The sequence below is a fragment of the Erigeron canadensis genome, chromosome 1 (genome assembly GCF_010389155.1).
Source record: "Erigeron canadensis isolate Cc75 chromosome 1, C_canadensis_v1, whole genome shotgun sequence".
NCBI classification, from domain to species: Eukaryota; Viridiplantae; Streptophyta; class Magnoliopsida; order Asterales; family Asteraceae; genus Erigeron; species Erigeron canadensis.
In genome coordinates, this window is record NC_057761.1 from 11,445,787 (window position 1) to 11,470,127 (window position 24,341).

General features: G+C 35.1%; 3 protein-coding genes across 3 annotated transcripts; 1 reads left to right on the top strand and 2 right to left on the bottom strand.

Moving 5' to 3' along the window:
* Positions 1-395: 395 nt before the first annotated feature.
* LOC122578966 lies at positions 396-1,247 on the bottom strand. The gene has a single exon (XM_043751074.1). It carries the CDS (start codon positions 1,245-1,247, stop codon positions 396-398), a length of 852 nt encoding a protein of 283 aa, XP_043607009.1.
* Positions 1,248-8,891: 7,644 nt separating this feature from the next.
* On the top strand, positions 8,892-17,988 carry LOC122585729 (traB domain-containing protein). Its single transcript, XM_043757854.1, has 10 exons — positions 8,892-9,347; positions 10,216-10,340; positions 11,794-11,841; positions 11,967-12,026; positions 13,152-13,235; positions 13,366-13,470; positions 15,500-15,613; positions 15,734-15,834; positions 16,591-16,702; positions 17,572-17,988. Exons 1-10 carry the CDS (start codon positions 8,999-9,001, stop codon positions 17,698-17,700), a joined length of 1,227 nt encoding a protein of 408 aa, XP_043613789.1. The 5' UTR covers positions 8,892-8,998; the 3' UTR covers positions 17,701-17,988.
* A 263-nt stretch (positions 17,989-18,251) lies between these two features.
* LOC122585164 lies at positions 18,252-21,833 on the bottom strand. The gene is made up of 4 exons (XM_043757272.1): positions 20,874-21,833; positions 19,697-20,230; positions 19,120-19,291; positions 18,252-18,551 (listed from the first exon to the last, which is right to left on the bottom strand). Exons 1-3 carry the CDS (start codon positions 21,621-21,623, stop codon positions 19,181-19,183), a joined length of 1,395 nt encoding a protein of 464 aa, XP_043613207.1. The 5' UTR covers positions 21,624-21,833; the 3' UTR covers positions 18,252-18,551; positions 19,120-19,180.
* Between the last annotated feature and the right edge of the window lie 2,508 nt (positions 21,834-24,341).

Consider the following 24,341-nt stretch of genomic DNA (forward strand, 5'->3'; position numbering starts at 1 on the left):
TTGCTGTTCGGGAGGAATGCCCGGCAAGTCTTCGGGAAAAACATCGGCGAATTCCTTAACAATAGGAATGTCTTCAATGGATAGAGATTTCTTTTCAACATCAACGATATGAGCAAGATAAGCGTGACATCTATGAGACATATAACGTTTGGCACGAGCAAAAGTACATACGGAAATAGAACGCTCCTTCCTATCACCATAAACCACCAAGTCTCACCTTTAGAAGTCTTCAAATATATCGCCTTTTCGTCACACGCGATTCTGGCGTTACATGAGCTCAACCAATCCATACCCAAGATTATATCAAACTCCCCCATTAGGAACGGGATTAGATTAACTTGAAAAAGTTCCGAAAAAATTTTGATCTCACACTCTCTATACACATCCTTCACTAATTACATCCTACCATTACCAACCTCCACTTGCAAAGTATTTTCTAGACATGACTTAGACACGAGAATAACATGAATTACCCTAGTTGCAACAAATGATCTATTCGCCCCCGAATCAAAGAGAATTCGCATAGGCACATTATACACAAAAAATGTACCTATAACAACATCATCGGTGTTCCTTGCCTGCTCCACAGTGAGTTGAAAGGACCTTCCTCGTTGATTTCCAAGTGCTTGGGCGTTCTTCCTCTCCGCCTGCCTCTTTCTTTCTTCAAGCCTCTCCTCCTCCGTCAACTTTGGGCATAAACTTCTCATGTGGCCCTCCTCGAAACATTTAAAACATATGATAGGTTCTTGAGGCTTGGACTTACACTCCCGGCTAGTGTGCCCCGGCTTCCCACAAGTATAACAACCCTTCTCCACCGCCCTACATACCCCCGAATGATTCTTCTTGCATTGACGGCAAAAGGGGATGTTTCTTCTATGGGAGTTGTTACCGGAACTACTCTCTTGTCTGAACCGTTTATTCGGGGAGTTGGTGTCCTCTTGCTTCCTTTTTAAATCACTATCATCTACCCTCGACAACTCAATTTCATGATCCCGAGCCACATCCGCCAACATGAAGAAAGGCTCCATTTGACGTAAGCTAATCTTCTCACGGAGATTCTTATTTAACTTCAAGTAAAATTGCTCTTTGAGCAATTGATCATTCTCAAGAAATTCCGGACAAAATTGTGCTTTGTCCAAGAATTGAGCTCGGAATTCATTTAAGCTCATGTTGCCTTGACAATCAGTGAGGAATTCGCTCCTCAACTTAGTTACCTCGGCCTCCGACCGGAACTCCTTGAAAAACATCTATTTCAATTCGGGCCATTCCACATTATCAAGTGCCCTTTTCTTGATAGCCAACAAACCATCCCACCATTTCTTCCCACTGTTTCTAAGCATGCCCACCGCAAATATAACTTTAAGATGTGAGGGGCATTGACTAGTACGGAAAGCCCCTTCTATCTCCGATATCCACCTCGTACAAACAATGGGATTACGATCACCGTGATACTCCGGAGGGTGGCACACTTCAAACTCTCGAAAAGTAATCTTCTTGTAACTTCTTTCTCCCGTCACCTCCACATCCTCCTCCTCCTCATTCTTCTTGCCTTTATCCTTGGCATCACGTTTCTCAAATTCTCGTTGCACGTTAATTGCAACCTCTTCCCTGATCAGTTGAGCTATATGGTTATTCATAGCCCCTTCCATCGTTGCGTTCAACCTTTTGAGTAAAACAGGAGTGTACTTCTCTAAGGCTCTCCCAATTTGGTCCGAGATATCCATACTATCTTTGGCAAATATGGGCTCTTCTTCTTTTTTCTTTCTTCTATGGTGCTCATCTTCGTCATTATGATGATCGTCCATACTATAATAACAGTAGATAAAACTGATTTAAATATACAACATATCTTTCTCTACGAGCTGAAAGCCAAAACCTATAACTTTATACTAAACCGTCCTAGGGTTTGATGCCATCAGTTTATAAAATTGTTAGTATTTTAACCACAATAAGGCCGGCTTCTTATTGAGCTTTAAATACTAGCAAGTTGATAAACTAGCATCATCAAACGCATCTTTAGGTCCCATATAAAATTTCGGATACCTAAGGTCGAGTCTCAACTAAGGTTTAAGTCTAGGCACTCTCTACACGAGGGAATACCTAAACCCCTTAAACCTCAGCTCTGATACCAACTTGAAAGGACTAGACTCGATAAACCAAAAATACTGAAATTTTTTTTATACCCCACTGCGCCGCAGTAGGTTGAGCACTTTCCACTGCGCCGCAGTGGAAAGGTTTGACACAAAAAGAGAAGAAGCCCCACTGCACCGCAGTGGGAGAAAAGTTCATTTCAGACGTGGAAATCCACTGCACCGCAGTGGGCAAAACCACCCCCACTACACCGCAGTGAGCCTCAGTTAAGCAAACCTAAAACCATTCCAACACTTGACCAAACTTGTAACCTTCAAATTTCAAAACAAACATCTTAAAACACATTCCAGAGATTGAAAACAGCAACATAGACACATTTTAAACATAATTACAACATCAACTTGTTTCAAATTCCATGAACACCATCAATGGGTCATTTACCCATTTTGACACTATTTTCGTCTAAAATGCAACTTCACCAACTTTCTAAAAGCTTTACACCTAATCATTTACATATTTTAACAAAAGTATGACCATCAAATCAAAATGTACCAAGAGCCATGAAGAGAGGGATTTCTAGGCCTCTAAACCAAAAGTTTGTCATTCATCCAAGAATGACCTAATACCTTCAAGTCTTGCAAAAATCAACTTCAAGCTCTAAATCAACTCTTTCAATTCAACCACACTAGTTCCTTCTTCCGGAACTACCTATAAAATGGCAAACAACTAAAATATAAGCAAAGGCTTAGTGAATATACTTGCATACATTTACGAATACGAAGGAGGACAAAGTGCAAGGACTTTCACATGTAACCTATGACACCGTCATGCCACATTTACATGCTCACCTTGCACACTAACAACACATATATTGATCCATATAAGCTAAATAATCATATCATTCACAATTATTGGGATTCTTAGGCCCCGGGGGTTCTTAGGCCTCATATCTGTAACAACCCTCAATTTTCGACTAGGACAACTTACTTATATTTATCTAGGTATCTATCCCTAGAGGTTTATTAAGAGAATCAACCTTCTAGACATTTAAGACAAGTGGTAATTGCCCTCTAGTTCAATAGAATACCAAATGATAGCTAGTTGCTTTAGAAATGCCATTAACAATAACTATAATTATCCAAGACAAACTCAAAGAGATTGAGTACTAACAACCTTACAAGTATGGAAATTAAACAATCAAGCATCTAAGATGCCAAACAAATCAACATTTCAACTAATAACAATGTGCATTGATAAAATTTACAATTCAATTACACATGTGTATATACATACATACATACACGACATACATATATATACGACAACTTTCACATAAGTCTCAAAGTTATGGGAAATACATTACAACTTAAAATATACATATATGTGTACATAAACTCTTGTAAAATTCACCAATCAACATACAACTAACACACTTATTCTTACACTTACACATAAATATACATCACATATACATATACATACACATAAACACTAGTTAGGACTTAAACCCAACACATACCACTTGGGTTAGCCAATGAATTCACTCCTAACCTACTACACCACCCCACACAACCAATTAGCTCACTCCTAGCTCCTTTTCTTCCCCTAAATCACGTGCTCTCTCCCCCTCCCTCTCTCATTTTCAGATTTTTCTCTCAAACCAACACACACACATGCAAGAACACTCTCTCCAACTCTCTCTAATTTTCTGCACTTTTTCTTTCTCTTTATCGGTTCAAACAAGCCAACAAGGAGCTCAAATCTAACTAATCTAATGTAATAATAAGTTCCATTGATCATCCAACAACTAGTATCATGTATGGTGGAAGCATGAGGTCGATTTGGAGGCAACAAGGTCACAAAATCAGCCTCCTAAAGAGGCTGATCGGCAACAGCAAAAAGGGGAAGCAAACAGCCCCTATCTCCTCACTTTCTTTTGATTCTTGATCATCAATGGGTACCCAACTTGTTCCTTTGTTTGTCATCTTTTCTTACATCTTGTAGCTTATATTCCCTTTTTTTCAAGCTTGCTACAGCCAACAAACAACTCTTGGGCAGCCATCAAGAACAAGACCCAACAACACTCTTATCTTCTTGTTTTGATCTTCAAAGGTTGATAACTTGTAATCTTTTGATTATCACTCTCTTTATCTTTCATTTTTATCACAAAAAGCACATAGATCTTCACATGCATGCATATTTAAAAGATTGATCTAGAAGAAATAATTATGAATGCAAGAGATAATAATGGATTTAGTGTATGCATGATAAGATTTGCATTAGTTTAGGTTTATTTTGATTTGGGATTTGAGATGGATCTTTGGATGATGATTGATGATTTGAAATTGATAATAAGAATCTGTAAATTTGATGATAAAATAATACAAAAAGAGTGATAAATTAAAGTGTTAATTAAGCAAGAAAGGTCATTGGTGGGTTGATATGATCAAGAACAAATCTGACAGAAACCATTTTCTGTCTTAGAACGGGTAAATTGGGCATGTGAGGGCATTTTCAAGAAAAACAATCAAAATAAAAGTTGTAGACAAATGAGTTAAGATTAACCTCCAACCAGAATTACTCAAAAAGACTGAATCAAACAAAATATATGATTTTTCTACTGAAACTGGTCAAAACTGTAATTTGGTATGAATATTTTATAAACTTTAACAATTTTTATCTCCTAATCCATAAGATTCCAGGAGGTCATACTTGGTGGAAAGTAATCTCAATGTGTCGTGAACTTAAAATAAAATCATGGGATTTTTCTAACAATCAAAACATCAAGAACTTTTATAAAACTTCTGATGTCGCAAGCAGTGCCCATTCGGGACAGTTTGTGTTTGGATAAATTTTAAGAACACCAAACATCATCTAAAAATTCACCAAAAATTCACAAAAATACTAGATACATATAAGTCACTGTGTAAAAATCATGAAGGTCCAAATAATTTGGCTTGACCCCAAAATAGTAGCCAACATTTCATAAAAATCTGAATTAAAAACAGAAAATTTGAAAGAAACTAACCATTTGTATAATGGGCTAAAAGATGCACTAAAGACCATAATGGGCTAACCCGGCCTAAATACTAAACCCATAGAACCATAAATCAGTAGGCTCACTTGGCCCAAAAAACCATAAAGTCCAATAACCAATATAACCCATTAAGCACATAACCCAAATAAGGTTAAGCCTAATAACTAAATTAAGTCCAAGTCACTTAAAAACCTATCACATTTTGGCCCAATTGATAATGGCCCATAACACTTAAACGAATTTCATAAGATAAGTGTAATCAAAATAAAACAAAGATAATTAAGTGAGATAGGCATAAGTAATTATGTTAACCAAGCTATATATTGATATTACAAATGCTAATTCGCGCTAAAATTGGTTACACAACAAATGATGAATAAGGATAACATAACTTAATATGGCATTTCTATATGATAACCTAATATATCAAGTGAAACCACAAATGAAGCCAAGTTACCGAAAATCTAACGACTTATAACTACGCATGTAATGAAAGTAACCTTTCTCACCATAAATCTCTACAACCAAAACGATGCGAATGTTAGCAATATACTTGGATCCCACAATTTATAGCAACATAATGAAAGTGGCATTTCTAGGTAATGGCTTAAGATAGGAACTTATGTATATTAGTCCTCTCGTAGGGATAGTCTTGGCTTTGAAATGTGGATGAGGACCATGATGGAATATATGATCAAGGAAGCAATAGATAGGAAGTACCCATTTTGGATAAATAGATATAATGATCGGCATATCAAGGTGAGTCATAGCCCCCTTTCAAACTATTTTATGTGTTTATCTATCGGGGTGAAAAGCATGATATATAAATGAAATTGTTTTCTATATATTTATGAAATGATTCTTGGGATTACAATTATGAAATGAAGTTATATCGTATGTTCAATGTGATAAATGTTATATGATGAGCTTGAGTTCTGTCAACCCATTTTCTTTCGGTACACTACTATTTACTCCAATAGTGGAGGCCTGTAGTTAGATAGTTGCGCAACTAGGTTTCGTCCAGCCACCCATAAGTGTAACGGTGGAAGGTGGGTTGCCTTTGTGACGACCTCACTTCCAGTCTGACCATAGCGGTGTTCTAGCTACCTTAAATTTAAATGGTTGTCTCCAAGGCACAACCCTATTGTTATTAATACGGCACTTGATTGACAGCTTGTGCTATGAAATGAATTATATATATATCGTTGGACTTGATAAAATGGTAGTAGTAGTGGCTCAAGCATTTACTCATCAAAAGTTACTTGAATTATGCCCTTGTGGCTAAATGAAAGTGATATTATTATGTTGAATATTATGAATTGAACATACGGTTTGGGTATTGGATCCTATATGGAATCTTGAAAGTTGTTGAATTTGGTGATAATGGAATATTGATAACCGAATGATTTTGGGTATGATATACGATAAATCGATTGATATATTTTCTCTCATAATGATTTTGATAAATGAGAACTTTATAAGTTACCATGGATTCTTCCAAGTCTTGAAATGACATTATAGTTTTTGGAAAGCTTAATGGTTTGATATGAGAATTTTGTCGGTCTTATGGTTTGGGAACTTCGAAATGTAACAATAATATACTTTCTAAGTGTTAAAATGGGCATGTACCAAGACTTATATAAAAACCTATACACTCACCAACTATGTTTTCGTAGTTGACACTTTTTTTCATACTTTTCAGGAAATAAGCTTAAGCTTTGAGGATTTATATGCTTAATGATTATTTGCATTGCACTTTGGAGTCAAAGATCAAACCTTGTGATGGGCAATGGAATCCGCCTTGATCATTGTAGTATACTACTTCATGTGCTTGTTATTTGTTTCGTAAACTTAATATTCAAGTACGGTGGACGCATTTGTACTTGGAAATTGGTTCACATGCTTGTACATTTGTAAATTCTTTTATCAAATAAAACTATGATGAATGTTATTTATAATCCTTTGTTTTGAATACTCGACTTTCTGTACATCTCATCGTTCCGCCATAGTTGGGGTGTTACAATATCATCACAACTATCGGGATTCTTAGGCCCCGGAGGTTCTTAGGCCTCATAATCACAATGCCCCACATGGGCTTATGTCGCATCAATTACCACACATGGATAAATAAACTTCAACATGATGTCGTCAAATACCACCCATAGACAAAAGGCTTCAACATGATGTGGTCAATTGATTCAACATATACATAAGGGTATGCAAATATACTCACCTCCTCCGCAACTTGGAAAATAAAGCTAAAACGATAATGCACAACAAGCTTCAACCTATGATCATATCATAAAAGTGCATAAGCTTACATTCACAACTTGACTAGCTCAACCTAGCCATTCACAATCACTAGCCTTTTCTAAACCCAAAACCCAACCCATTTGTCATTGAGTTACTTTCATCTTTAAGAATAACATTAGGTAGTTCAACCTACCATTTTCATCCACATTTCAATAACTAGCAAAAACTCATCTTTTCTCATTAACTAAAATTTTCTCATGAACTTAACAATTTCATAATCAAACACATCACTTAACTCAATGACAACTAAGGTTATCTAAGGAATTGGAGAAAGTTAACCATAAATCATATTCTAGCAAAAATCCTCAAATTAGGTCACTCCATGAACCCTAATTTCAAAAGAAAGATGAAAACTAAATCAGGGGAAATCAATACCTCAACAAGAATTGGCTAATTCAAGACTTAAATTGAAAAAATCCTTCTTCCCCCTATTTTCTTGAAATTTTCGGCCACCTCCACCACCAACCCACAAACCCTAACTTTTAATCTTGCAAGATAAAGATTGTTGGTGGTGATTGTTATGATGATTTCTATCCTTTAATTGAAAGAATTGACCTTTGATTTTGAATGGATTAAGATGAATGCATGAAAATGGTGAAGGAGGAGAAAAAGAGAGTGAGTGGGAAATAACTTCAAAAGAAAGGAGTGGCTGGCAACTTGATGAGGTGCCACGACCTCTTCTAAATTTTTGGTGAGAAAACACCCATTATCCGCTAAACTCCTAACTAAATTAACCCCATATCCAAAAATAAAATACTAGGAAATTAATTTAATGTCAAAACTATAAAAAGGGGTTAATTTCTTTTACCTTAAAATTCTTGGAGTGTTACACAAGTCACGTGGGAGGGTTTTTAACGGCCACATGACAGCCTTAGCCTCCAGTATGATCCGAGTGGAGATTTGCATACGTTGGGTATGATCAGCGTAATTTTGAAAGGAAATGTATGAAACCAATAATATAGCACAAACGTTAGTAATGAACTGTTATTATTATGATATTGATATGTTATTATTATCATTTACCTTTTACTGTGCGTTGATTATATTATTTATTAAATATGAAAGTAATAAAATAGTCAATATCTTATTTGTGCTTGTTTGGTAAGGGGCTTTTAAAGGCTTTTAAGAGCTTAAAAGCCCCGAGCTTTTAAAAATAAGCCCCCGTTTAAAATAGTAGTCCTGTTTGGTTATCTATATAAAATCAAAAGCCATAGCCCCAACTCAGAGCCCATTTACAAACTCTAGCTCTAAACCCCTAACCATAGCCCCAGCTCAGAGCTTTTATGCCAAACATACATGTTAATTTCTATTTTGTTTTAATTAATTATTTGCTTTATACTCTATTGTAATACAAAATATTTATAATTGTTACACTTAATGTTCATAATACATAATTTCGTTATTAGTTCGAACCAAATAAAGTTTCATGTCCAAGCCATCCCTTAAACGATTAACAAACACGGTAGCAACCAATTAAAGACGGTTACATAAAAACAAATGCATAAAATCGAAGTCCATAGCCGAAAGCACAATTCACATGAACAATAACCGCCTCGTATGAATGGACTAACTCCGTCACGCTCCCTAATCAACTCTCTCCAGTTACGCCTTGCAAGTCCCCACCCTCACATAGCCACGTCATCATCATTCCGGCATAACTTCGGGTTAGTATCTACAAAAACACACACACTACGTCAATTAACCGTACCGCCGAATCTCCACCAGAGATCCACCGCTATTCTCTGCCACCGTTATTCCACCGCGATGGATCCGGATTCGAATTCGCATTCTCACGCGCCGGAATTCGATTCAGCGGTTCCAGAAACTTCCGGTTCTCCGAGCTCCGATGATCAGAGTGTTGTTGCGAATGAAGAGTTTCGTGAAGCTAATGAAAGTGACCCTCAAGGTTTGATATCCGTTACCTAGTATGTGTATATCTATATGTATATGTTTGTGTATATATATATGTATGTATGTATGTATTTTGATATTGAATATCGAATTGTATACAGTGTAAAGTTAATTATGCAGAAAATGTATATTCTATTGTTTCTTATTGAGGAAATAACATGAAATTGTTAAATTGACGAATGGTTTGAATTGTGTTTGTATTATTTTGTAGGGAAAAGTATCTATGTGTGTATGTAACTTGTGACCAACTGTATGTAAGTAACTTGTTTAAACTGAATGAATCGTGTAAACAAGCTGATGTGAAGGTCTCTCATTGGGCCATGTATCAGATGCCAGGGGGTGCCACGTTGATTTCTTACACGATTCGTTCAGTTTTAGCAGATTACTTACAGACAATGAACCCGACTAAAGTCTCTTTCATACAATAGTAGTTGATCACAAGTTACATACACACACAGAAACTTTTCCCTATTTTGTTTGGGATTAGTTCCCTCGAATGTAAGAAACTTTGAACGAATGTCTATAGTAGGAAATAACTAAAGCTGTGTGTATTGTATGTAAACAACTTTGAAATAATGTTTATTGTATGTAAGAATTTCGTTTCAACCAATTACAATCTGACAAGTGGTACCTGTATATGGTTGCCACGTATGTTTTCTTACATACAATAAACATTTTTTCAAGTTGCTTACATACAATACACATAACTTTAGTTTTTTCCTACTATAGACATTCGGTCAAAGATAGTTACATTCCAGGAAACTAATCCCTATTTTGTTTAGTGCAATTATATTCAGAAACTTATAGTAATATACTGTACTGTTTATACTAAGGAGAATATGCAAATTGTGAAATTGATGAAGGTAGTGAGCAAAGGAAAGTCCTACCGGAGGAGCTATCACCGAATGTTGTGACACTTTCATGTGAATCGTCAGCAGAGGGAGGGATTTGCGACGTGTTTTTGGTTGGAACGGCTCATGTCTCAATGGTAATTGAATTTGCTTTATTTACTTGAAAGGAATTTTGTAGATGTGCAACTCTTTAATCGGTTTACTTGCAAATGAAATGATATATTATTTGGACTGTGTTTTTAGGATTTCTAGTTACTTAGCTGAGAAGCAAAATCAAAGAGGCAAATATGTGACAACGTTGAATACCTTTTTCTGTAGAGGACATTGCTTAATCTGCATTTCATGTTTCAACACACTTTTTTTGTTCGAAAATAACTACCAAAGTGATACATACCTCATACTCAGGAAAAAAGTTGTCTCTAATTTATATAGAATTTTTTGTTAATTAGATCAATATCTCTGAATTAAGATGATTCATGGTGCTTGTTTTGTTTCTGCATTTAATTAACGAATTTGGGAAGTGGGGAACTTCAGTGAGCCACTTTATATACTTTTTGGTGTTAAAATGCGAGTTGAAGTTCATTGGAAGTGTTTTCTGAGAATACTACTAGGCCAGAGCCCCCTTTGCAGTTGTCTATTTTTAATAGTCACTAGAGGTATGGCCGTATGGGCCTGAGTTTCTGAGGGGTTGTTTTTGGTATTTAAAGTATTTACCTTAGACAAATTATGTGTCATCAAAGTAGTATTACCGTATTAGTAGGTAAATTAACAACGGTACCCAATCCCGTCTTCCACCACCAGATATGGGGGAGGTAAGATGTAGAAAACCTTATCCCTAACCGAAGGTAGAGAGGCTGTTTTTAGAAGGACCACCTACCATTTTGCATGGAGTGAAGATTGAAAAACCTCTGTTTCCAAAGGTAGGGTCGGGAGTAGTATGAGTTGCCCTTGTTAGCTGTAGTGACTCTTTGCTTCTACTACCTTCTATAAATTTATTGTATGATTTAGTTTCTGTGATCCTCAAATCTTTCTTGGTTGTCTTCCGCAAATCCCGGATGTCCCGTTATTTTGTTCCCTTTTCTTTCTGAAAACTAATGCTGCAATTTAGATATTGCATTCATTTTTCTTAGTAATACAATTTCACAATTAGAATTACTTTAAGTATCATATATTTGTTTTTTTTATACTTCTTTCAAACGGTTAAGTCCAAGCATCATTGTTTAATAATGAAAGCTAAATTGTAGGTAACCTGTACAAAAATCTTGGAGCAAAGATTTCTTTTGTTGTTTCTACATTGAATATGTAACTAAGAATGACCTTTTTTCTATTGCCACTCTAAAATAGAAGTTATATGATTTGATGTGACACTACCATTTTATTTATTATTTTGGTTTTGCTAAAATTATTGAAACAGCAAATGATCAAATGCTTTGATTTGGTGCCATGCGTCATGTCTGCTAAAACATATATTTATATAGAGTATATACTGTACTGGATAAGACATTATTGTATTCATGCACATAAAAGATTACTAAGTTGCTTGTGGAATTCTGAAACTCATTTATTTATAATTATTACTTCTTTTTGTAGGAGTCCTGCCGAGAAGTCGAAGCTGTAATCAGTTTCTTGAAACCCCAGGTTCTTATCACTAAAACTTATAACACTTCATTGATGGATGCACCTTTTAGCAGCTTAGCTGCCTGCTAAATTCTATTTGTTACTATGGATGCTGTTCTTACTCACTGCAGATTAATTGAATGCAGGTTGTGTTTCTGGAGTTATGTTCAAATCGTGTGGCTGTTCTCAGCCCTCAAGATCTGAAGGTCGCTGTCTTTATTTTTTTATTGTTTTTCGCTACTCTAGTTGGAAATACAAATAGGAAAAGTTAACCAGAAGATCCAGAAGTAACCTTTTACCCGGAACTTAGGGTGCGTTTAGTGGTTTTTAGAACTTTTTTTAAGGAAACATGGAAAATAGAAAACGTGTTCAAATGTGATTCTTTCCAAAAAAAAAGTTTCCTTGAAAACAGAAAATTCAGTTTTCTAATCCATGACTAGACTCTGGAAAACCTATACTATAGTTTTCTGACTTTTTTCCATTTTAGAGATGGAAAACTCCTGTTCCACTTGACAACTAACGATGTTTCCAAAATTTTTTAGGGTTTTACAGATAAGAAACTTCTTTCATTTCATGAGAATTGAAAATGGAAAATTAGAAAAAAGTATCTATTACTAAACACAACCTAACTTCTTTCATTTCATGAAAATTGAAAATGGAAAATTTGAAAAAGCTTCTATTACTTAACACAACCTAGCATCTCATTTTGAAAAAGTCAACTTATGGGCACGCCAATTTTCGATGCTCTATTCGGCAGCACTCAGAAATATTAATCTTAAAGATTCAACATATGGAACATTTATTACACACTGTTATTGGCACACAAGACAATATTCTTTTTTCTGTATAAGAGGAATGGGAAGGGTGGTAATAGGAACCATGCTTCCATTTTGCCATCATAATGTTGATGATGTTGATTATCCCTTTCTGAATGCTTCACTTCCACCTGCTAATGTCCTCTGGTAGTTTGGTTTATTGCACAAATTACTTGGAGAGTTCATTTATGATGGATGATTTATGTAATATGCTATTCATTCTAGAAACACAGGACTCGGATCACCCTGGTTTATGGCCAAGGGTATAAATTATTGTAGCTCTAATGGTCTAAGATGTTTGTCCTTATTTATCCAGTTACAGTAAATACATCGAGATGTCCTGTGGAAATTTTGTAGCGGATACTTATCCCGGTTGCTAGTTCATTACATTCTGCATGCTGCATTATTCTAAATTTCAGCATGTCATGGTTGCAATCTGCTTGCATAATTGATTTGTTTTCAGCTCTTACTTGCTTAAATATCATAGTTGCAAATGTATTTTTTTGGGCTTGGCAGGTACCTACAATGGGAGAAATGGTGGAGTTGTGGAAGAAAAACCACAACACATTTGGAATACTCTACAGCTGGTTCCTTGCTAAGGCATGATATCTTTCAAATTTATCTTAGAACAATTTAGATTACATATAACTTAGCTGGAATATCATAATTAAATTACGGGATAACTGATTTATCTGCAAACTCACTGCAATGCATATTTGTGCATTTTCAGGTTGCTAGTAGGCTTGAGGTTTTCCCTGGTGCTGAGTTTCGTGTTGCATATGAAGAGGCAATGAAGTATGGTGGCAAGGTGGTTCTTGGTGACCGTCCAGTAAATGTAAGATAATAAAGTTCCATTTCTCCAAATCTATATTTTAAAGTGCTTATGTAAACACCTTTGAGATGTTCCAAATAATCATATTCTGTATTGGTACTATATCTAGAATTTGCCTCTTTTAAAAAAAACGAAAAAATGGTTGATCGATGGGAACCCTTGATCCCATGTACAGCATTGGTATCTGCGAAACCCCCATGCTAAGTTTATTTGCATCGATGGTTAGTTTCCGTTCTCAGACTTGCCTTTGGAAAGAATTGAACCTGGGTCTCTCAAGACACAGGCCCCCAATGGCGTCAAGTCCTGTGAATAAGGCTTATTCGGTGGGATAGTGATCTTTAGCTATGCTTCTTCCTTTACTATGAATTTTAGTAATATTTTGAAGGAAACATTTTTGCTCCTGTGATATTAAAGCACACAGATGCTTACAATGCTAATATGCAACTTCAGTAGTTGCACTGATCTGATTTTGAAACACCTTAAGAGCCTTTCTGTTGTTTGCTAATTACTGACTTTATGTAGCCTTGGTTCATGAACTTCATTGCATTATTAGATAAAGTTTTAGCATTAACTTTGCAGGGTTAATGAGTTATTAGCCGCCGTAATCAGTTGATTTTTGTCAACCAGCAGTGAGGGTAATATGCAAACAGCAAACTGGGTATGGATAATTGAGTATCTCTAGAGTTGAGAGATTGGAATCATCTGTATAGTTGGATATCCTAATTCATAGGCAGTAAGATGACTGGAGATGTGGCTGTTAAATAAAAATAAAAAGATGACTGGTGACGGAAGAGGGGAAATGAGTTTGCGTCTTTGGTGGTGGGTTAAAGATCCTAGATGGTATTCATTGTTGGTTCCGTTTGTTAGTCACTTGTAGCCCATTTTTGTTTGTCGAAAAATTATTTGAAGTATTTTTTCCTCTCCTTTGGTTTCCCTTTACTAGCATTACCCTTTCTTTGGCAATGTCGACCTTGATAATTCTACAACTTCTGATGACATTCTTTAAATGCTTCTGATGTAACAAAAGAGGTGTTTATGCACCTGATAGAATGCTGTCAACGGTTTTTCCACCCTTTAATGCTTTTGTTGGCACCTCTTATGTGGCAAGGAAGGACTCCTGTGTAACAACTGACATTTTCGTAGTTCCCAAATCTCATTATTTTCTATTCTACGCGGGATGTGTCACCTTAGTTGGTCATGGTTATCAAGTGTGATCTGGTCAATGGTTTTGGGTATGACATCGACTTTATCATGGATCATGGCAATAGGTGCACTCTTTTTTTTTTTTAATTTTTTTTTTTAGTACTGGATTAAGAGGAACAGATACCTTGACACCACTCACAAAGGTTAATGCATGAAGACATATGATATTGAAGGAGCAACATAAATGTTACTGTCTTGAGAAACAATGAGTACATGCCTTTACTATAAAAATGAAAGGTTTGTTGCTGCAAAGTAATAAAGCAGATATGCATATGTAGTGGGCCTGTATTAAGGCAAATCAGGGTCAGTGTAGAAAGCAAGGGGTGCTGGTTGATGAAGACAAAGAAAGTAGGCGAAATATCCGTATAACGACAATGCCCCTCAACATAATTCAATTGCAGCCGCCTACATGTTTAATGGTAGGTTATAACTAATTTAGGCAGAGTTCCAGCCTAGCTTATTAAGGGTCAGCTATAATTACCTTTATTAAAAGGTGATGAACATCTTAAAACTTGAAGGTCTTTTTTAGGATACTGCAGTTCTTCCTGACCTCCCTTGTTCTGCTTACTCTTCCTACATGATAATGGTCAGGGTCAGGGTTAGGTTTACAAACCTGTGTTTATTTAGTGGAGACATTTTTGGTACGTTTATAGCTTTAGGTCCTTAAGGTATCATTTACATCATCTTCAAGCTATATATTTTACTACTCTGTTTTATTTTGTTCCCCAACCAGATCTATGATGGCTAGGACACTAGTCTCAAGCTATGCAGTTCTTCTAAACGGGACTTCACTTTTACCCCTGTTGATGTTTATGTGACGATTGAACAGATTACATTACGACGGACGTGGTCAAAAATGCCTCTATGGCATAAGACAAAGTTGATGTATTCCATGATGTTCCAATCAATATTTTTACCTAGCCCTACGCGTCTTAACGAAATGGTACATGCCTCATTCTCATATCAGAACCATCTTTTTCCACAATGGATGTTTAAAAAATTAATATGAGTAATATGATTATATTCTCACTTTGTATTGTATGCATTTATTTCTTAAGTTTAGTTGAAGGAATTGAACGATGTGGACATGTTGACTCTTGTTATCCAAGAGATGAGCAAGGAGTTCCCGACGTTAATGGAAACCCTAGTACTTGAAAGAGACCAGTTAGTATCTTCTTTGCTATATAGTATTTTTTTTTTCCCTTGATGTTAAGTTACTTTTTTTTTACCTTCATTTCGAATAGAATGATACGAGTATCCTTTTGTTTTACTACTCTAGCGTTTATTTAATCTTGTCTCATAACAATGATGATAACTATGATAAAACATGTGCGCTAGTAACTAATGTACGGTAGTTGGTAGACACAGCCTTCTGTGTTGATAACACCATCAGTTGAAGTATAAACCCTATATTTTCGAAATTTATGGCAATGACTGCGGAGTCACGCTTATATGATGTGACCTTTGCAAAGACAAGGAAATTCCCGGTGAACTAGTATGACTTGTTGTTTTTATACAAATTGAGGTGGCAATTTCATCCTATTAACTTATAAATAGGTGAAAGGGGTTTTGTCATATCTTAAATGTGCCAAAAAGGGCACATTGTTAAACAAGAAAAAATGTGGCTGAAAATTGACCAAAGGATATTGTTGATTCATGCAACCTACCAAGCACACTGAGTACAAAATCTTAGGTAATTATTGTAACAGTGTTTTCTTGTAATCTCATTTAATACATACATTAGTTACAAATTACTTCTAAAATAACTTGATAAAAGTATTTCGGGACAACTTATGTTATCCTGTTTTGACCTCTTACCCCATGTATGAATGGCCCATTTTCCCCCCTGCAGTATTTAGCATGTAGTTGTGCTGGAATAGGATTTACGATATTGTATTTTCTGATGTGGTTTGTATGTAGGTACATGTCATCCAGCTTGCTGAAAGTAGCCCGTGAGCATAATTCTGTGGTCGCAGTTGTTGGGAAGGGGCATCTTCAGGGGATCAAAAAATATTGGACACAGCCAATAGAGGTTGGTGATTCTTTTTCTTGGAACACCCTAAATGCTGTACAGAGGTTTTTACACAAATTGCAGAAATATTTTATCTTGATTCTTTGCTAGGTTTATGCTAAAATTTTATATGCTCATTCTCATAATTCTGAGATATAATGCGACAGATTTAAATCCACTAAAAAACTATTTAACTGGCTTATAATTTAAAATGCAAATTGTGCCTGGCAGTGAATAGTCAAACTGCAAGTTATTTTCAGTTCAATTAATGCAATGGAGGGGTTGCTGCTCAAACACTGCCAGTTCCTTTTTTGGTTCATGGTGATTCTTAGTTTTTTATCCCTTGAAGATTTCTATGTTAATTTTGGCCAAAAAAAAACGTTTCCATTTTAATATCTTTTATTAGATAAGTATATTAATTATTCTTCTCTTTGTCTCTGTGGCTATATTACTAAAGGAACACTTGTGATTATTAGATAAAAACTAAAGTACAAATGTTAGTGGGCGGCAATAGTTTCACACTTACGTTTGTTAAGTGTGTGGATGTATCTAACATGACTTTCATTTTTTTGAAGTTCATGCATAACTAGTATGTTCACATTACTTCATGAACTATTTAGGAAGTCCTGTGTATTTTAACAAACTTGGTGCGAATTTGGATACCATGGACCCACTTTTGTCAACTATCTTAGTTTACCTTTTTAATTCATTAGAGAAAAGTCACCAAGTTGGTTCATTTAACTTCAAATGATTGAAGTTGTTACCCCTAAAATTCTCAAATGACTTGCGGGCATTTTGCTTTAAAAAGGAAAATTTTCAGTCGTAACTTTAACATCGCTATGAGAACCACTAAGCTAATCTTATGATTTTTTATTTGGCACCTGATTCAGATGAGAGAGCTTCTGGAGTTGCCATCAACAAAACCAACTGTTACAGTTTTTAAGGTTCTGTCAACTGTTGGAGCTGCTGTTGCTGGGGTGGCCATTATTTCTGGTATATATCTTTCCACCAGGAAATAACTTGACTACCCAATCCTTACAATCAACTCGCTTTTTTTAAGCTAGTCGTCGTTCACAGTAATTGAAACTTGCAACAAACGAAAGGAGAAATACACATTACACAGATACGACACAAACATGTGTTCCTTTTACTTACTTTTTTTGTGTCAAGTTTGGCCTGTTACTGATTGAGGTCTTATAATCATGAAACTTTTTTTTTAGTGCCTCAACATACATGCAAGTTTATGGTTTTGTGAAGCTTTGTTCAGTGTTTGATTATATTTCCATGTGGGGTTGTATTTTTTTTTTATCTTATCTTTAATTCCTGGTTGTTATTAAGTTATTATCATTAGTTGATTATACAATATGTATTTTTGGAATATAAAAACAACTGAATGAACGAATTACAAGAGCAAAAATTTTGTACGAAACTATAAAACTAGGTGACTAGACCAATAAAATGCATAGATATTTCTAAGTGCAGATGTTTAAAATATTAAATAGAAGGAATGTGTATTTTTGGGCTATCAACTTCTTAGTTGAAAGAAAAAGAAAACAAATGATTTATAATGTAGTATAAAAGTAAAATTTTATAAAGCGTGTTAATCTCATAGTCCTTATTGTTACAATAAACATCCTAATAGAATATGATGAATAGTTGAATACCACCAACTAATCGTGTGAAACAGTTTCAAATGAACTGCTACTACCCAAAAACTTACGAGCACCTTAATTCAAAGTAAAATTTTACTAATAAAAAGTGCATGCAATCATCCTCAAATTCTTACTATTAGCTTTTGATCGTCACGAGTCAGTGTGGAATTCTTAAAATGTCCAGGAGTTTGATCTCAAGCGGTTCTTTCATCGTGATCCTGAAAGAAAGCAAAAGTAGTTAGTCAGACTCCTTGAGTCCTTGTCATGAAATAGACTGCATGTCGTTCCAAAATGAAATTGGGCCTCTCATAGTCAAACCCTGATGTTGTTCCATATGAAATTGGGCCTTTCTAGTCAAACCCTTTTCAAATGACGTCCAAGGTGACTTTTTGAGTTTGTTAACAATATCGCTGTCTCTTGGATTGCAAACGATCATTACAAGTCCAAGGCAGCTCTTAATTGTTTTCACATAAAACACAAACTAGAAATGATAAATTCCAAGTAAAAAAGTATCTGCTTTGACTTTTATAAAATATAAACACTCATTTTGTACCAAGGATGGAGTATTATAAGTAGACACAGAAGCATGTTTGCAAATCAGTGGGACTTGCAGAGTTGCAGCACTGGTCCGATTCATAAAGGACTTCTTTTTTATTTGAACGGCATAAAGCACTTCTTTACTAATCGATAATCATTAGACTAACATACAGCAGAGGCTCTCATTCAAAGATCATATTGCATCAGTCAATTACTACCTTAGAGATAATTACCACCTGAATGATTTACCTGTCTTAGGCTACACAGCTTTGGAGGCAGCCTTATCATCGAGTCTCTACAGAAAGGAATCTTATGGGTGCATTGCAATTAGTTCATCTATTTCACAACGCCGCAAAGCAATAACCATGGTTTCACTGTAAGGTGGTAAAATATTACAGCATTGACGACGTGGTGCAATCATCTGCAAGGGGAATAGGATTAACTTTAAATCACTTCCATGGAGTCAGATTTAGTGAAATACATATACTAGAAGTCTAGAGGTGTCAAATAGATAGCCAGGCGGGTCAAAAAACAGGGTGACTTTTGGTACATGTCAGAATTGTTGAATGAGGTTGAGTTAACATGAAAACTTCTTTTTCTCATAAAAGTACCATCAAATGTGATAACTACATATCTACTATTTTAATACTAGCATAATTAGTATAATGATAGGATTTAGGAGGTTTATGCATTCAGATACGCTACATTTCATTTAAGCTGCTAGAGCACAAGCACACACAACATAACTCAAATCACCACTAAGTATAAATGGGCCGAAATCACTACCTCTAGAAATATGTAAATAATCATCAAGATGTATGCATACCTGTTCGGTGTCAGCATCAAACTTTCTAGAGAAAACTTTGATATTGGTTAAATCCTGTATCTTGTTACTTCTAGTGCAGTTCACGGATATTTTTCTTTTATAGAGAGTGTAAGACCTGTTCTCATCTGGAATGACACCTTCCAAGAAGAAAATATCCGGGCTTTTGCACATATCTTTGCTATAATCTTGTGTGTTAAACATATGCAGGCTAGAAAAGAAGTTCTCTTTTCTCCTCCATGAGTTAAATGTTTTCTGCACCTGAATGAGATCCGGAAGCAATCGATTACCTTCAAACACCTGAACTGCATACCCCCACGAAACTGATACGGTGATTGAATTGGCAGAATCATAGCAAACAGTCTGCTGAAGGATCCTAGCAGGATCGTGTTTCACGGCTTTGAAAAGATGTTTGACTGCTTCAAGCTTGGTCAAACCTGGAAATATTGGATCAATGATGTCAAAGTGGTGAAGTGATAACAATGGTGACAATGGATGCGCGGCAAGGATTCCAAACATGTTGCCTCGAACATCAACCTGAAAGTGAAAACCGGTAAAGTCAAACTTAGAAAATCAACAAAATCTCACATCATCCATATAATCCTAAATCCTTGATAAAGCAATCTTAATCGTGTTTAACATCAGTCTGCTTTATAAAGTCATATAACATACAGTTTACTACAAGTAATTTCTTTGTGCATAATTGCATATCACTACCATATCTATGTGTCCTTCAAATAACTAATATCTCTAATATGTCTAAGACATACCATCTATATGTATTAAAATCAAAAAGCACAAAATATTGGTCGTAGTATATGAAAATTCAGGTCTTACCCCTAAACATTATTCTCAAAGTGAAATATACTATGAGAAGTTAGAAAAATGAGCATGTTAACTCTATATGCAAATAACTTTTAACCTTGTGTATGAACAAACAATTATTTGTACCTATTAACTTCCTAAATGCAATTTTGTAAAATAATCACTACTTTTTTTAACGCCAGCTCTACTCCAACTCCTAAATTACACCATATAATCCTAAATTCACCCATATGAGGGATTGAACATCGACTTCTCTCCGTGAGGCATAAGCCTCTACCTGGTAGGCTAACAAATACCCGTTGACTTTACAAAAGTCAAAGGGAACAGGGCAACAAAAAAACAACTATATCTTTACCTGATGAAACCCTGGTTCATATGTTAAGTGAACACCAAGTTCAACCAAACAAGAATAAATCCTAGAATCACTTCCATAAACATGTGGATATCTCATCAAACAAGAATCCAAAACCTTAGCCAAAACAACACCTAATGATCTACTAATCACAAAACCACCCCCACCAAACGCCATACCAAACGAATGCTGCGAATTCTGTTCGTAACTTTCCGAACCACTTCCAATATAATACCACTTATTATGATCATATTTCCTCAACACATTGACCAAATTCTCCTTAAAAAACACAGTATCATCATCTCCAAATACAAACCATCTTATATTGCCATCATTTTTATAGAATTCAACTGTTTCTTTAACTATCCGGGCTACCCGGATAGCTGACCGTAGTCCTTTTGGGAAAGTGTACGGAAAGCGTGACGTGTCTTTTGAGATGATAATCCTAGGAAGGGAAGAGGAATCAGAATCTTTGTCGGGGACAGAGTTATCGAGGAAAACCACGGCGTTGGTTGTGTTGGGGTTGTACCAAAGACAAATGTATGGTTTTCTGTTTTGGTATGAGTTGTGCGATGATGCTATGGAGAATGATAGGTGGTGTAGTGTGGTGGGTGGTGGTGGTGTGACGGCGGTGGTGGGGGTAGGGACTAGTGGTGTCAGGGGGTGAGAAAGAAGGTAGAAGATGGAAAAAGTTGAGATTATTAAACACATGTCTTTTATTTTTGATGGTATTGTTTTGAAGAATACCGCCATTTTCTTTATTTTTCACGGCGACGGTGGTGGTGATGATGATTTTGCAGGCGGTGGTGGCGATGGTTTTCAAGATAGTACTGTATTTAACAAGGTTTGAGTGAGAAAGGTACAAGTTAATAATGCATGACTCATAAGTTTGACGTTTGCTAACTTTGCTTATTTGTGTCAAAAGTGTTTTGCTAAGATGCTTTTCACAAGTTATTTTCCATGTGCAATACATGCCAACAAAAGATATAATGACTTTGAGATTAATTAAGGTGGCGTATTATAGTATTGGAAAAGTGAACATAGGACTCAGTGAAAAATTATTTACGTACTGAACTTTTTAATATTTTAAATAAATGTTTAAGCCTTTATGTTTTTTATGTTTTAAAAAATAGTATTCGAGTGATTTTTTTATCTAATTTGGATGCTTTAAAGCTTTATATTTTCTTCCCTCATATTGCATTGGGAGGAAATTCTCTTACATTATCCTACATGTTAGGGTAATTTTGACCCTTATATAAATGAAAGGTCAAGATTCAATCATTTTTTAATCTTGACCTTTGATTTATTTAAAGGTCAAAATTTTCCAACTTGACTCAAATCGAGGAATTAACTTGAGAGAAACTCCTCCCGTAATATTATAGTAAGTAAGCATGTAAAATTAACAATTATTCAATCTTTTTTTCCCTATTCAAAATTATCGACATTGTTTTCAGATGATATCTACATGGCTTGAGGATCAAATTCTTGATCTTTCTTTTTAAAATGTAAATATGTATTGGTTTTAGGTAACAAAAAAAATAAGTATTAAAATAATACAATAGGTTTTCTTCATTGAAAATCACCGTGCATTATGAAAATCATCGTGCATAAATTGCTTCATGAACACATCTAAATGGCATAATTTGTAATAGGTCCTTCTTATCCCTTTCTGGAATGGCTTGATATATTGACATTGAAAACAATTGAAATTTACTCTAAGATATTTTTCTGAGTTTGGACACTTTACCACTCTGTTTGTATCTATTTGAGTATTTCCAACTATAATTAGATCACTTGTATTTGAGGGTTGTTAAAATATTACACTTGGGTGTTTTATTTTGGTTCTACAACAAACTTTGTATTTTATTAAACATAATCAATCATACATTTGAAAACTATATATTGTGTTCCTTTACCATTTACTTTGTTATATTTTGTATTATATAGGTTCAATCATTTTGTTTTTTGTTATTAAGTATATTCAATTAACTGAAATCTGGATCGTCTTACTGAACTGGTCCACCAGTTTAGTGAAGCTTGTCAGTCATTGTTATTGACATAAAGGTGTCTTCAAGTCTCCATATAGTTTAGGACTTACATTATGGTTTCTTAATCTTTTGTTGAAACATTTTAAGGCTAGTGATGCCGATGATGCTTATATTCTTGAACAAACTCTGGACAAATGGATAAGGTAGCACAAGACAAACCATTTAGACATAGACTTGGGAAATTGTGTGCAAGATGACAAGTTCTCATATGTCCTACCGATGGATGGTATTTCGACGGAGCTAATTACTCTAACGACTGAAGGGGTGATACTAGTGGTAGTAAGCGGGTTTGCATAGATGAGTTTAGCCACTGCACAAGGCTTCTTATTTTAAATGAGAACTCGATGCCTACGTACACTTCATCGCAAAGTAAGAACAAATTGCTGAACCAAGGAAAAGCAAACAATCGTTTATTGATTCCGTTGAGGAGTATAAGGTGGTGACTTTAAAAGAAAAAGAATAAAGGAGGCTCGCCCAAAAGAAGGAGGTTAAGCGTCATTAATGAATAATGAACGTGAAAAGCTCATCACATGAGATTTGCTACAATCTTAACTCGATTGGTAACAAGAAAAGGTGATTGATCAAGACATGAATGTCGAGCCTTGAACTCAGCCTTGCAACGTTGACACCGCGGACAAATACGGATGACCTCAGCCCGATTACTAGAATTGTTTGGTTGTTTTATTATTGTTATTTTAGCATTGTTGTTTTCTTAATACCGTCGTATTGTATTTTTAATTTTAATGGTATTTGTAGTTTTTATTATATGAAGGGATGAATTTTATTTATTTTTATTGAAAATTGGAACCACACCCTTGAATTTGAGAAAAAATTATTACTTTTGTTTTCTAAATTAAATGTGACATAGTCACATAGACTCATAGAGGATGCTAATTGGGATTAACAGTTTTTTGTTAAAACTTTTCAAAATGCGACTTTAACAACCACACTCTTCACTCTTAGGCTACCTCCGCATGTTGCGTTTTCTTCAGTCGTTGTTTAGTTTCTTAATAAAAATTTGCTCATAGAAAAAATAGGTAACAAACATTCAGATTTGCCACTTCAAGAAAGTTTACGAGTGAATTCCAACTGTCGTAAATGTTGGGGTGGTTAACTACTAACTATAGTTGACTTTTCCTACGTAAACACTGTTGCAAAGTCATGAATGTTAGGTTGTTTCCAATCAACCTTTTTTTTCCACCAAAAGTTTATTTTTGTTATAAAAGCCAACAAAAGTAAGCTAGAGTTATAATTCGTACACTATTAATTTTTAACATTATATCATCGAATATGTTTTAAAGAATTGTACAATATAACTATATTATGTTATTCAATTAAGAGGTTGTGGATTAAACCTTTAATAACGAAATTTGATCAATTATTGAGCTTTTCATTAACTTTATCATTTTAAGAATTATATTCT

Coding starts and splice junctions, on each gene's coding strand:
- LOC122578966 (XM_043751074.1), bottom strand. CDS start 1,247: ATGTTTTTCAAGGAGTTCCGGTCGGAGGCCGAGGTAACTAAGTTGAGG.
- LOC122585729 (XM_043757854.1), top strand. CDS start 8,999: ATGAATGGACTAACTCCGTCACGCTCCCTAATCAACTCTCTCCAGTTA. Junction 10,341..11,793: donor GAACGGCTCATGTCTCAATG/GTAATTGAATTT, acceptor TTCTTTTTGTAG/GAGTCCTGCCGAGAAGTCGA. Junction 16,703..17,571: donor ATTGGACACAGCCAATAGAG/GTTGGTGATTCT, acceptor CACCTGATTCAG/ATGAGAGAGCTTCTGGAGTT.
- LOC122585164 (XM_043757272.1), bottom strand. CDS start 21,623: ATGGCGGTATTCTTCAAAACAATACCATCAAAAATAAAAGACATGTGT. Junction 20,231..20,873: donor ATGAACCAGGGTTTCATCAG/GTAAAGATATAG, acceptor TTTCACTTTCAG/GTTGATGTTCGAGGCAACAT. Junction 19,292..19,696: donor TTGATGCTGACACCGAACAG/GTATGCATACAT, acceptor TTCCCCTTGCAG/ATGATTGCACCACGTCGTCA.